Source organism: Leuciscus leuciscus (genome assembly GCF_965113295.1).
Source record: "Leuciscus leuciscus genome assembly, chromosome: 4".
In the NCBI taxonomy this organism is placed as follows: Eukaryota; Metazoa; Chordata; class Actinopteri; order Cypriniformes; family Leuciscidae; genus Leuciscus; species Leuciscus leuciscus.
Window position 1 is genome coordinate 36,045,169 of NC_138728.1, and position 13,882 is coordinate 36,059,050.

The window sequence follows — 13,882 nt, forward strand, 5'->3', positions numbered from 1 at the left end:
CTTCGGATCTTTTCCCGAAACATTCGGTCAAAAACCTTTATTTGCCCATCCCTACTGCACAGAGACACGAAGAGTGAAGATCCAAGTGCAGCTTTATTTGACAGTAGTCCAGAATCAGTCAATACAGCAGGCAAAGGGTCAAAACACATAAACCATCCGAAAACAAACACAAAGCAGGTACCGCAGGAAAACTGGGAAATGCAGGAAACTGAGGGTCCAGAAATGCAGTGGTAACATTTACAAAGAAAAAACTAGCAATGAATGACAGAGTGAACCAGGCTTTATAGACAGAACAAACAAGGCTAATAAGCAACAGCTGTAGACGGGTGATGATGAAAAAGGGCCGAGGATTATGGGTAGTGTAGTCCATGACAGAGTACCAATAGTCTATGATGGAGAGCCCACTGGTGGACAATCAGCACTTCAGCTGATGACTGGGACAGTAATGAAGAGAAAATAAGAGACTATAACAGAAGTCAACGACCTATGGCACAATCGCTGGCACGTGATGTCAGTAAAAGTGAGAGAGGTGTATGTGTTTCATTCAGATAAAGTTCCTCGTACCTGCATACAGATCTACATCTTGAGGTAATCATTCCTCATATTAGCTCAGCTTGTTTTATTAAGTTAGGAATTATAAGTACTATTAAAGTGTGAGAATTAAACTGCACAAGTCAATGAAAGTGCGCAGCTCTGATAAACCATTAGCTAAAAAAAACATTAGCGTGACCACTGCGCATCACACTCAACCCATCAAGCTTTTTCTGCTGTACATAATTAATGCTATCAATTTTAGAGATATTCTACCAAGTATATGAGTCATTATTAAACATCCAACACACAAATTACTGTGATGCATGTGGAAACTCTGATAATGGATATGGTCACTTCATGTGTTTTCTGTGATCGGATATCCAATCATGAAAAGATTGAATGATGCATGTGGAAACTGTTCATGGATACGAAAGAGGGAATTTTTTCACATTCTAGATGAAACTGGACAAAATACATCTGGTTGTTAAAGACACAAATGTAAATTTTACTCCTCCTAAAATGGTAAAAAAATAAACATGTGAGAGTGTGTTATAACAGCTCCCGGTACACAGATATAACAGCGCTATTACAGTAGTTTCTGCGCTACGCATCGCGGAGAGAAGTTGAGCATCTCGTCAGCGACGTGAAAACTGAAAAGCAAATGAAACTGAAAGTTCAGCGTCACATGCTGAAGCTCAACACACAGTCGTCTTCATTAAAAGTAGTGACACTAAATTATCTTTCCAGTGCTGATGCCGCTTCTATGATCTTGAAATAGTTTGATGATAAATAAAATCAAGCTCATATCTTGCTTTCTTTAACGTGAACTTAGTGATGTGAAGTTCAGTGTAAATGGAAGTTTTAACGGATAGCGATCCAATCAGAGTGATTAACTCAGAAACTTAAAAATGGCCCCTTCATGACAACAAAGTTGCCAACCGCTTCTCTATAACATCTCACTGTTACTGATTTATCATGCAGCTCAAAGCATTATGGGTAGAATCTCTCTACAGTCTGTTCTCATTCATCAACACAGTTTCACTGATGATCCCTTATAAACCCTAAACCCAGGATAGAGCGGATGAGTGAATGTGGTCTGGACTGTGTGGATGAGGCTCATTGTGTCAGAGACGCTGTAGAAGGACAGAGTTCCTGCACTGTGATCCACATACACTCCTATTCTCCTGTTGATGGGCTTTACAGGGAGTTTAGTCTCTATGTTATTATGTGTGAATAAGTATCTGGAGGAACAGCAGAACAAACTCCAGGACTGATCATTATATCCAAACACACTCTCATTACTCCGTCCCTTCCTGCTGATGCTCTTATATGACACTGATATACACACACCACCAAACATACACCACACATCATCACTCCACTCAATCTCCCAGTAACAGCGTCCACACACACTCTCGCTACACAACACCTGACACACATCATCAAATCTGTTTGGATGATCAGGATACGGCTGATCTGTGTAAGTGAATGTAATCACTCTGTTCCTCTCAGACAGACGGAGGAGTTTATTCACTGTGTTCAGATCCAGAGTGAGCTGATGAGAATCTGATGGAGAGAAAACACATCAGAATCAGGAATTATGAATCTGTCTGATCTTTTATTATAGCTGAACTCTTCATGTTCAATATATCAGCAGTGTCTCAGTAGTCAAGACACCTTTATTTATTTAGCGCTTTGATCAATACAGATTGTTTCAAAGCAGTTTTACAGTGATAACAGGAAAATAATGCAACAAAGTTTGTTTCGTCTGTACAGCAGATCTAGAGGAAAATAGTGTCATTGTCCAGCTTAAGTAAGTTCAGTGTTGATTCATTTCTGATGTAAAAAAGTTATTAATTTAGTTCATTTATCTATACAGCCGCTCTGGAGAAAGCAGTGACATCATCGTCCAGCTCAGTTCAGTTCTCATATAATGGTGTCAATGCAGGAAGAGCAATAATATGGTTTACTAGTTTACCAGATATCCTGTGCAAATCATCATTTACATCAGTGTATCATTTACTGTATATTAATGGTTATTATTCTGTGTTTATTATAATTATGCCTAATATATACACCACTCAAATATGTGGGGTCAGTATGATTTTTTCATAATAATTTAATCTACAACATTTTTAATAATTCTAGGCCTATTGTTGGTGATTTTCAGTGCTGTAGCCTTTGGCAATCTTGAGCTTTCTTTAAATTTATATCTGTTTCCTCAAAAGTTAAAGAGATTTGTTACAAAATCCTGTTTAGGATAAATCCATAGAGGAATATTTACAGAAGAGATTTTGACAGTTTGTTCTTACTTTCCTGAAGCTTTTTTACTACTGTGATTTTACCTCTAAATCTTGGATGAATGTTTTTAATTGGCTTTCAGTGAAAAATAATTATAGTTATTCATTCGTTCTAGAGGACATCCTGTTTTTGAAGAATATGTTGAATCCCCTGATTTACATCTTTGTTAAAGTCACGATTCAATTTGATTTTGCTTCCAGCGCCCCTCGATGTTGAGAAACCCTAATTTACATGATCAACTCTAAAACTCTTCTATCATGTTTTCTTTCACCTTCTACAGGAAGAACATGAAGACACTCAGACAGTATTTCTACTTGTTTTCTTAGTGACTTACATTTTAGGAAGTCGTTCCTGGTTCTGGGAACAATGTTGGTGAAAGTGACTGTGGAAATCAACAGACATGAAGAGTGTGATTATCATGTCGAGAGAAAATGATCCCTGCATCCGTTCCTAAGACATTTCTAATATGATCTTCTACATGATATGAGACGATGGAGGATCATGTCTGAGAGCTGATGAATCTCCAGGACTTTACCTCTGTCAGAGATCTTCTTCAGCTCCTCTTGGCAGAAATCCTCCAGTTTGTCTCTCAGCTGACGGACAGATTCTCTCACGCCATCAAAAGAGGAGAGAGAACTGAAGGGATTGTCATTTACGTCTGTAGATTCAGGAGGAGCTGAGAGAGACTGGAAACTCTACAGAAAACAGAAATCAAAGCTCATCACCTCCACACTTCAGATTTCAGCGGCTCTTGTTGATCTTTAGTAGTGAAACTGGTGCCATCAGGTTCATGGATTTCACATTGTTATAAAAAAAGTGTTTAATAAAGTTTTGAGCTGTTGCTGTCTGGAAGCTCAATATATCTTTCAGAAAACAAGTTTTCTAAGAGATTTCAGAGCTGAACTGCATTTGTAAGTGCATCTCTTTCAAAAGAAGAAGATCAGATGAGAGTCTGACTGATGATGATATAATAACCGAACACACAGATCAACACTTCAGTCAACGGCTCATTCTGCTCTCATGAAATGTTTCTCTGTGAGTCTCTTGCTCAAGTCCACTATGACCCTGTTCTTCTAGATCTCTGTTACCTGCAGGAAATGGATGTGATCCTGTGTGTGTGAAAGCTGCTCCAGCTCAGCGTCTCTCCTCCTCAGATCATTGATCTCCTGCTCCAGTCGCTCCAGTCGTCCTTCAGCTCGACTCACTGCAGTCTTTTCCTGATCTCTGATCCGCTGTGTCGCCTCAGAGCGGCTTCTCTCAATGGAGCGGATGAGCTCAGTGAAGATCCTCTCACTGTCCTCAACTGCTGTCTGTGCAGAGCGCTGTTAGGACACACATCACAATCACACAGTGGCTTCAGAGAGTCCTGACTGAGACGTCTCAAACTTCTCTACTTCTCCAGACTCACCTTATGAGACGCCACAGCCTCTCTCAGCTGCTGAAGATCTTTCTCTCTCTGCTGGATCCTCTGCTGGAACGACCTCTGCGTCTCCTTCAGCTGGTGCTAAAGGACAAACCAATGACAGGAGAAACATCACATTAATCAACAACTAAACAGATATGAATCCAGTATCAGTGAAGTGGTGAGACTGAGGGGTTAAAGGTCATTCATAAGTGCCAGCATAATTTCTTCAATGCCTAGTTTTATATGGATAGTTCACCTATTAATGTAAATTATTTCTTTGTTTACTCATCCTCATGTCTTTGCAAAAATTCTGAAGACTGTCTCTGTTTCTAAAGCCCAAATCAAATATGGTGATGTCAATAACCTCAAATCTCACTGGCTCATGTGACATCATGACTAATCATGCCACCATATTTTATTTTTCTTATCACTTCAGAAGTCTCAGACTCCAAATTTTTATGCCCTTCACTCACTATCTTCCCTCTGTCTTGTTCACTCAGTCATTGACTTAGTTGTTCACTTAGTCGTTTCACGAGTGCCCACTACTGGTTTAAATAGAACACACTTGATCACTTAATTCACAATTGAGATGGTGTCACGGTTCATGGATTCATTGACTCATTCTCTCTCCCTGTGTGTGTGTGTGTGTGTGTGTGTGCTTGTGTTGATTTTGGCTGATCAGCTCATTAGCACCAGCTGTGGCTCTTCATTCTCGGCTGTCCCATCTGTGTTCCTTGAACTACTCTTCGTTTCTCTACTGGTTCTCGGTTCCTGGCTTCCTGCTCATTCCTGCGGTGACTACAGAAGATCTGGTGTTTGCCCACAATAGACAGTCGATCATTCGCTACTGAATCTGCCTCTGCTTCCTCACAGCTGGTTTATTATTAAACCCCCTTTTTACTTATGAAGTTGTTTTATGCACCGTTCTATATGCATATGAGCTGTTGGAGAAAATATATTAAATATATAAAATCCTATAGGTAAAAAGCTGTTAGGGAAAAATAGAATTACACAAACAAAACAAAAATATCAATAGCTACAAGTCTTATAATAATTAATATATTATACACTATTTATGTAATTAATTCTCAAAATAATTAATATATCATACACTTCAGTTCAGCGTGATCTGCTGTGACGTCACAATCAAGTTGAATTGTGGGATATAGAGGAGCTTGAAGTACATCAGAGGAGACTCACTCCCTCTGTCAATATTGAGCGGTCGAGGGTCTGTCCATATAAACTTCCCTCGTCCACTTCACGAAGTGGAGCGCCTTTCAAAATGGCGACAGGGATTCCCAGAGAAGGAAGTTTGCGAGTGCGTATCTAAAAGTGGAGTGTAACACAGCCTAGTTTACCCCCCTTGAGTTGTTATGGATTTCTTTAATGCTACCTTAATGTCCTTTTTGAAGATTGAGCTTTTGGACCCTATTGACTTTCAATATATGGACAGATGAGATATTCCTTAAAATACCTTCTTTTGTCTTCATCAGAAAAAATAAAGTCATACCAGTTTGAAATTACTTGAATGAGAATTGAACTTGAAAACGATGAATGTTCATTTTGTTGGGTGAACCGCTGGTTTAACCCTCTGGGGACCAAGGTGTTTTTGGAGCCCTTGAGATGTTCTGACATGCCTTGAAATTTGTGCTTTTTTCAGTTATTTATAAACATGTTAATGGCAAAGGTGTAAAATCACTCTATATAGCACAAACAGGGCTACCAAAATATGCGAGCAATGTGTATGTAGATGTTTGTATTTTTAAGAGAATAATGTTTATGCGTGGTTATTGGAAAAAATAAAAATGAAAGTGGCTGAATTAAGACCACAAAACACATTAAATATGTGTCCACAAGACTTTTGTCTAATTGATGTTGTACCTTTGAGTACTGGCTTCAAAATTATGTGAAAATAGTCTTGCTTTATCGTTCACAAAAAAAAATACATTGATTTAAATGGTGTAAAACAGGTTTTGCTTGGAAAGCCAATATGCGAGGGGGGCGTGAAGGAGTAGTTTACACCTGGGATGTCCCACCCACTCTGCATAATGACTCTGAATAGCCATTCATTCAAGGTGTGACACTGACTGAGCCACAATGCAAGGACAATGTATTTAGAAGAATACTTATATTGACCATTTAAGATTTCGCTTACATCTATCTTGTAAATATGTTTAGCTATTTTATTAAAAATGTTACAATTACAACAATAATTACAATTTCAACAATATTTCAAGTGTACTCTTTCTTTGTAAAAAAAAAAAAGAAAGAAAAAAAAGATTATAGGCCTACATTTTATCATATGTATTCATTAGTTTGAATATAGCCAACAATGGAACATCTAACATCTTAGTCTATGACTTTATTTTTGACAAAAATAGTGTGACTAACGCCTGACTAACGTTGTTTTATTGAAATATCAGGGCATATAAATGTTAATTTACGTTGCTTATACAAATACATTTTATTTCAACATATTCCAGTCGATTTTACTCATCTCAGTAGGCTATAGCAAAGCAGTTTATTCTTTCACACACAGACGCGCGATTCATATTTAGGCTAAACACTCTTTACAAATATGTACCCTTCATTCATCTCACAGAAACGCGAGTCATATTATAGAAATGCGATTCATCTTTTTGCGGTTTACATAGGCCTACACTAACGTTATTCCATAACGTTATTCCACACTTGAGAAAAGAAAACAGCCTACCTCACTCCTCAGCGCGATCTGCTGCTCATATCAGGAGATATTTCTCCTCATCAGCACTGTGGAAACTTTTCTCCATAAAGGCTATAATGTCTCACTCGCGACGCGCTTTGTTTACAGCTGATGTGGGCGTTTCACAGATCTGAAATGGTTCTCGGAATTTGCATTTGAAAAGCACGCGCTCTCCGGGGAGTGGTCACATTACTGTGAATCATCTCGTAATGAGGTCGACTGGAGTCGCTCTCTTTGTATACAGATTACAGAAACTAAGAATATTTGTTTTTTATATAAATTACTTCATTTAAAAGATGCGATCTCAAGCTTCATGCCCGTGGGTCTGTTTCCCTGTTTGACTGAATTTTCGCGGAGTTATAGATAATTTTCGAACGCGTTTCAAATGGGAGTTTACTGACAGAGAGAAGGCAGAAATCGCATCATGTTAATTTTTCTTTATTTGTCAAAAAGCAAAACACTTTATTTTTATTGTGAGTATACAGAAAAAAAATAGAAACTGAACAGGATCGATTGATGTATTACACGAAAATGAAAGATCAAAATTAACAGAGCATTTAGTGTTTATTTTCATTGCTAAAAAAAAAAAACGAGCTGGTCCCCAGAGGGTTAAAGGGGTCCTATTATGCTTTTTTCCATGTTCATCTTTCTTTAGTGTGTAATGTTGCTGTTTAAGCATGAAAATGTCCCTCCAGAGGGAGTTATTCTCTATATCAGTGTCACTGTTTCTGAAATTCCTGAAACATTATAGTCTTGAACAAACTGTCACAATATTTCTCAATAAATAAATGAATGCCCTGAATTACGCTAAAGTAGTGTTAGCAGTGTGTTGAATGAGCCTGTAAATAATCATAATGGGATCTCTGTAAGTTCATACCTGTTTCTCTGTCCTCTGTGCTGCCGCTGATACAGTGTCGTGGTTTTTATGTTCATCCATCACACACAGCAAACATATACACTTCTGATCAGTGCGGCAGAAAACCTCGAGGAGCTTGTCGTGTTTCTGGCAGATCATCTCCTGCAGTCGTCCAGTGGCATCAGTCAGATTGTGTCTCTTTCCTTTAAACAAACTCTCATGTTGTTCAAGGTGATTCTGACAGTAAGAGTTCAGACACACCAGACAGGACTTGACGGCTTTGTGTTTTCTTCCAGTACAGACGTCACACTGCACATCTCCAGCTCCAGCGTAACAGTCAGCAGCAAGTTTAGTCTTCTTCAGTTTCTCCACCATTTCAGCCAGAATGGTGTTTTTAGCTAAAGCAGGTCTTGGCCTGAAGGTCTGTCTGCACTGAGGGCAGCTGTAGACTCTCTTCTCATCCTCCTGATCCCAGCAGTCTGTAATACAGATCTTACAGTAACTGTGTCCACAGTGGATAGTCACTGGATCCTTCAGGAGATCCAGACACACTGAACACATGAACTCATCCTGAGATATTCTGGCTTCTGCCATTTTGCTGCATGAATACAGAGACACAAACACACAACAGCTCAACTACACTTCAGTTTCACTTTCCCTGAACTCTCGTGATTCCTGTTTCCTGGTTCTGTGTTTGAGTGACGTGTGTAAAACAGGCGTGTCTGTAAAGCAGTGTGACGAGGCGTGATGTTAAGAACACTACTGTGAGTGTGTATGTGTGTGTGTGTATGTGTATATATACAGTGCTTGGCTGAAAACTTCCTTCCACTCACAAAGAAAACACTTTTTAAAAACTCTCAGCAACACCACATTTGTACTCGCTTCTACTTGACCCATCCTGAATGTTGTTGCACTTTCAGCTTATAAAGTGGAAGCTCCACTCACATGGATTAAGCCGTGTTAACTCAACAAGTACAGATAGTTCTCAACCAGAATAACACCTCTGCCTTTCCCGTGGCGACAACATTAGGGACGTGTATTTGCTGCCGTTTACCGCTAAGTGGCGCTATAATCACAGACTTTGAAAAGTTAGAAAGTGAACAGTTCATTCTCAACCAGCAGATACATTCAAGTGAAACCATTTTAGTAAAATGAGTTCATAATCACAGTACTGAAATGACTTTATAATTTGCATAGAATTTAAGTAACGTAAATGTTAACACTATGAGCCCTTCATTTTTTGTTTAACAGTTGCACAATTATGTAGCTATTCAACAAGAAGCAAGCGTGATTGTAACCATTTAAATAACAACCAAACTTCTGCTAATGATCAGTTAATATCCCAGTTATGTGCTCTATGAAATAATGGTTCTTATATGGCTCTCTGTCTGGGTAAAAAAGCACTATAAAATGTTACATGTAAAACATGTAGGTAAATTTGTATGCATTATTTAATTGTTTAAATGTTTGTATCATGAGCTATTAATCGTAGAGACAATTGGTGAACCTTTTTTTATTTTAAATGTAATCCTAGGCATAATTTGCAGGTGGGACGTGTGGAACATGTGCACAACACTTTTGGAAACCCTTTGAGGCACTGATCTACCTAAAACAAAGTAAACATCTCCAGTTGACTAGCAAATTATTATTTTCATTGGTTTGTGTTAAGAGGCGATATGGCCCTGGATGTGTTTTTGAAATCATGAAAAGTGTTCATTGCTCCTGTTATTAGTATAAATGGCTCATCTTCACACAGACGAGCGCTTCACAGATGGGTGAAATCACAAAACCAAATCCACACTAACAATGAAGCATGCTTTGATAGGCTTTGATAGGCTTGGGAGCTCAGTTGTGAGCGGGATAGAGCGGATAAAAGTAAATATAGTGTGCTTCGTCTCAGGAGCTGACTTGAGTTAGTGAGGGAGGGTGCATTGTTTGCATTTGGATGTTTGCATTTGAACACTTAAAATGACACACAGTTACACTAAAACAACAACTGAGAAACATATTTTTCCTCATCATAAACACTGACTAGTTCTAAAAAACCTATATATATATGGAGGACCAAACCTGCAGAAATTAAAAATGAATATGCATAAATAAATATGCAAAGAAATGTAAAAAACAAACAAAAATAAATGACTATTTATACTTTTATTTCCCCATTTATGTATAATTATATATATTTTTCCACATTTATTTATTTATTTATGCATTTATTTCCACTTTCATTTATTTTCACATTTATTTATGCATAATATGTATTTATGTCTACATTTATTTATTTACACATTTATTGCTCTGTGTGCTGATTGAGGGGGCGTGTTTTACCTCAGACATAGCAATCGAGCTCAGAGTGGCAGTCCTGAAGCTTTGAGGCCACAGTGACACCTTGTGGTGTGACCAAACAATACGCAAGAGGTTTGTGGACGTGACTTTACAGGTCACGCAGGAAATAAATGACTTCGAGATAGGCAATATGGTCAAAATCTTATATCATGGTTTATGTCCTTTAATGTCATCCTAACTGTATGTATAGGTTTACCATACATAGGCCAACTCTTTATTCCGGACATGGCCGTAAAACAAATTACGGATTTTTATGTTTTTTTTATGTCCAGCAATCGATTTAAATAGTACATTGGGTTTAATTTGTCGTTTAATGAGGTCTGATATATGTTGTTGTTCGTGGTGAGAATTTTCACGTGAATAAATACATAGATTCGACTATGTTAAGCGTGCATATAAATGGTCTAGTGGCAGAACTTTTGCCAAGCTTGTCAGAGGTTCTGGGTTCTAATCCGCACTCATATAGGGTTTTTTTCTCTCATCAAAACCAATTATGTTTATCAGTGGTTGTATATCAGGCAGGGACACGTTTGTGTGCATTTTGTTTTGTAATTTCACCGGAACGAATAGAGAGTCTCCACAACGGATTGAAGCGCGCGTTCGAGTGAAGACTGTGCCACAAGAGAACACAGTATCCACGCCACTGATCACAATGAGCACTTTGATCACTTGATTTAAAAAACAACACATTTCATCGCCTCATATTTAACAAATGAACTAAATGAATGCTCTGCTAGAACTGGAGATGTTTTATTTATTTGTATTGGTACATTCGTGCCGCGAGATGTTTACAGTAAGTAAGTAAGTAAAACTTTATTGTCCCACGAAAGGAAATTTGTCTTGGGCCAAAGAAGTGGTGGGGACAATATCGACCTTAGCAAAAAGTGGTGGGGACATGTCCCACCCATCCCACTCGCAAATTACGCCTATACTCATAATGAACTTAAAGCTTTTGCTACTTCTCTTTCAAATTAAAAAGCTACTACAATAGCCAGTTGCTTCAATTAGCTATATACCCCTTGCAATAACTTACTTTTCTATAAATGTTGTTCTTTCAGTTATTTCAATTATATATTTTTTAATTTATTTATTTTCTCTTCATTGCCTTTCATGGTTGTAAATATGATTTGAGACTTCATTGCTGTTATTTATTGTAATTTGCAACTATGTCTGCCTTTTGAGAATCGTAAATTGTTAATAGCCTATTGTTTGTTCAATGCCTATTGTGTATGTAAATAGGTTTATATCTTAAAATTATAATAATTCTTCCGCCACCTCGCAAACAACAAAATGAATAAATAAATGCCCCAATTAAAATTGGTGTAAAAAAAAAGCCTATGAATGTGAACATTTTATTATATAACATAATATTATAATTATACTATCACACGGGAAGAGTGTTGAAAAATACCTTTTCTTTCTTTTTTGCTGTTTCTTCAGAAAAAAGTTCCAAACTCCACAGAACCGCTGCGTGAAAACACGTGGTGTTTTCTTACTGAACAAATCAGTAGCCTATTTGAACAAATCTTCTGAGTTAATGATTGAACTCACTCGTTAAGACGGTGGCTTGGCACCACCTACTGGCTGTTTTAGTTTCATATTTAAACATATAATTTCATCAATTCTATCATTTCAGATTTAAATATTAAAAATGTTATATTAAAAAATTGATCTCATAACATTATTTATGCAATTGTAATTGCAGTGTAAATGCATCCATGGCCCCTCTGCATTAACAGTCTGTGTAAATAATATCTAATGCCATTCAGAGTCAGCATCTGCATGTCCCACATCTGCAGTGCGAAGATGGATTTTGTTGAAACTGATTTTATTTTAGGTACTAGTAACAGGCCTATAGTAGTGCCTTATTAACTGAATTGATCAGGCTACAGGAAAATGCATATAGCCTACTATTTGATAAGGTTTTAAAAAATGCCCCAGGAAATCAATTTATAGCGGAAATATCACTTCTTTATGGAAAAGTTTGTTTCTGTTGCTGTCAACATTGGCTTTGGAAGATACATTAAAAATGCAGTTTGCTTCTGTGTACAGATCTACAATGCATGGCATAAGATGTGGTTAATTGGGGAAAATTTGACGCGCTTCCGTGTCAAAGTGTCTGTTATCAGCGGATTCTGTTCATGTGTGCCCAGACATTTGAGAAATCCCGACCAGCTGATGTTTTACGGCCATGTCCAGAATAAAGAGTTGGCCTATGTATGGTAAACCTATACATACAGTTAGGGTGACATTAAGGCTTCAACAGACATTGTTTTGACTGTATATACTGAATATTATCACTTGATCTAAATATATAAGTCTAACTATGACTTGGATTTATTATGTACTAAGTGATGAGTAAACCTTTTTCAGAATTTTTTGTATTTAATTTAGAACAGTGGTTCTCAAACCTGTCCTGGAGGACCCCCTGCCCTGCACATTTTGTATATCTCCCTGATCAGATGCACCCATTTTAGTTCTTGCAGTCTCTACAACGAGCTGATGAATAGAAACCTGTGTAGATGAGGGAGACATACAAAATTTGCAGGGTAGGGGGTCTTCCAGGACAGGTTTGAGAACCGTTGATTTAGAATACATTAAAAAAAACTTCTGATGTGTCTTTGTGTCCTTTTAAAGGGATAGTTCACTGAAAAATAAAAATTCTGTCATGAAATACTTGCTCGTTGTTCCAAATCTGTATAACTAACTTTGTTTGGATGAACACAGAGGAAGACATTTGGAAGAATGCTGGTAGTCAATGGGTTTGGTTATAAACTGGTAGTCAATTGTTTGGTTATAAACATAATTATAAACATGTGTTCATCAGAACAAAGACATTTATACAGATTTGGAACAACTTAAAGGTGAGTAAATGATGACACAATTTTTATTTTTGGGTGAAGTATCCCTTTAAGAGTCAGGACTCTTACCGTGATTACTTGTTTTATCTATGCCTTGATCAACTTTTTGGCATTCATTCCGTTTTAAGTTAGCATTGTTTGGTTTTGTGCTGGCTAAAATGTGTGTTCCACTTTTAACATTGTTTTCAATGTGAACTTTAAGGATCAACATGATGTACACACAAGGCGAACAACAGTGCTCTGTGCACTTCCTGTGTATCTGAGAGAAGACACTTCAAAATTCTTTAAAACATGCATGGCAAGTCACTTATTCTGCATATTTCGTAGGATTATATGTCAACTTTTTTTTTCACACTGGTAAGATAGCATTTGGTAATTGTGTTTCAATACTTTTTACATCCAGATTGAAGATGATTCAGAAGAGCCAGATGTTGATTCATCAGTTGCCCTTTTGACAGTCGTCCGAGAACTCCCAGACATTGCTGTTCAGTACAATCCAGAGAAGATTTCGATCATCCTTGAGAATGAAGTTGTCATAACAAACCTTCAGAGACTCTCTGATGCTTTCCTTTTGATGTTTGGCTTAATCTATGCATTGGATCTCTCATATCCAAAAGAGATGGCCAACACATTTGAGTTTATTCAGAAGGTTCTTTTGGGTCTTGATGATGGCAAACTTAAGCCAAGGGTGCTGGCTCTAAAGAATGACTTGCTGATTCATGCACGTGCCTTTGTTGTGTTGTTTTCTTTGGCATATGTGACATCAGGCATATGTGCAAGATTTCAACAAGACAACAATTGGTGCTCTGCCTAAAATACTATAAACAAAAACAAAAATAGCAATTTCTTCTGTC

The 13,882-nt window shown here is 37.5% G+C and overlaps 2 protein-coding genes across 3 annotated transcripts in view; one reads left to right on the forward strand and one right to left on the reverse strand.

Annotated features, from left to right (window-relative positions):
* The window catches only part of LOC309497449 (uncharacterized protein), a 62,783-nt gene that overhangs the window by 17,884 nt on the left and 31,017 nt on the right, over positions 1–13,882 (forward strand). The window contains exon 7 of one of the 2 annotated variants that reach the window (XM_082167740.1): positions 4,923–6,070. The exons of the other annotated variant lie outside the window; for it this stretch is intronic. Coding sequence (XP_082023866.1) covers positions 4,923–5,091 — 169 coding nt within the window. The 3' untranslated portion in view covers positions 5,092–6,070. Of the gene's footprint in view, positions 1–4,922; positions 6,071–13,882 lie in introns of those variants that run through there. 2 annotated transcript variants of the gene reach the window in all.
* On the reverse strand, positions 75–8,483 carry LOC309497349 (tripartite motif-containing protein 16-like). Its single transcript, XM_082167580.1, has 6 exons — positions 7,840–8,483; positions 4,244–4,339; positions 3,924–4,157; positions 3,371–3,530; positions 3,170–3,217; positions 75–2,100 (listed from the first exon to the last, which is right to left on the reverse strand). Exons 1-6 carry the CDS (start codon positions 8,410–8,412, stop codon positions 1,562–1,564), a joined length of 1,650 nt encoding a protein of 549 aa, XP_082023706.1. The 5' UTR covers positions 8,413–8,483; the 3' UTR covers positions 75–1,561.

Coding starts and splice junctions, on each gene's coding strand:
- LOC309497349 (XM_082167580.1), bottom strand. CDS start 8,412: ATGGCAGAAGCCAGAATATCTCAGGATGAGTTCATGTGTTCAGTGTGT. Junction 4,158..4,243: donor AGGCTGTGGCGTCTCATAAG/GTGAGTCTGGAG, acceptor GTGTCCTAACAG/CGCTCTGCACAGACAGCAGT. Junction 3,531..3,923: donor ATCACATCCATTTCCTGCAG/GTAACAGAGATC, acceptor TGTTTTCTGTAG/AGTTTCCAGTCTCTCTCAGC.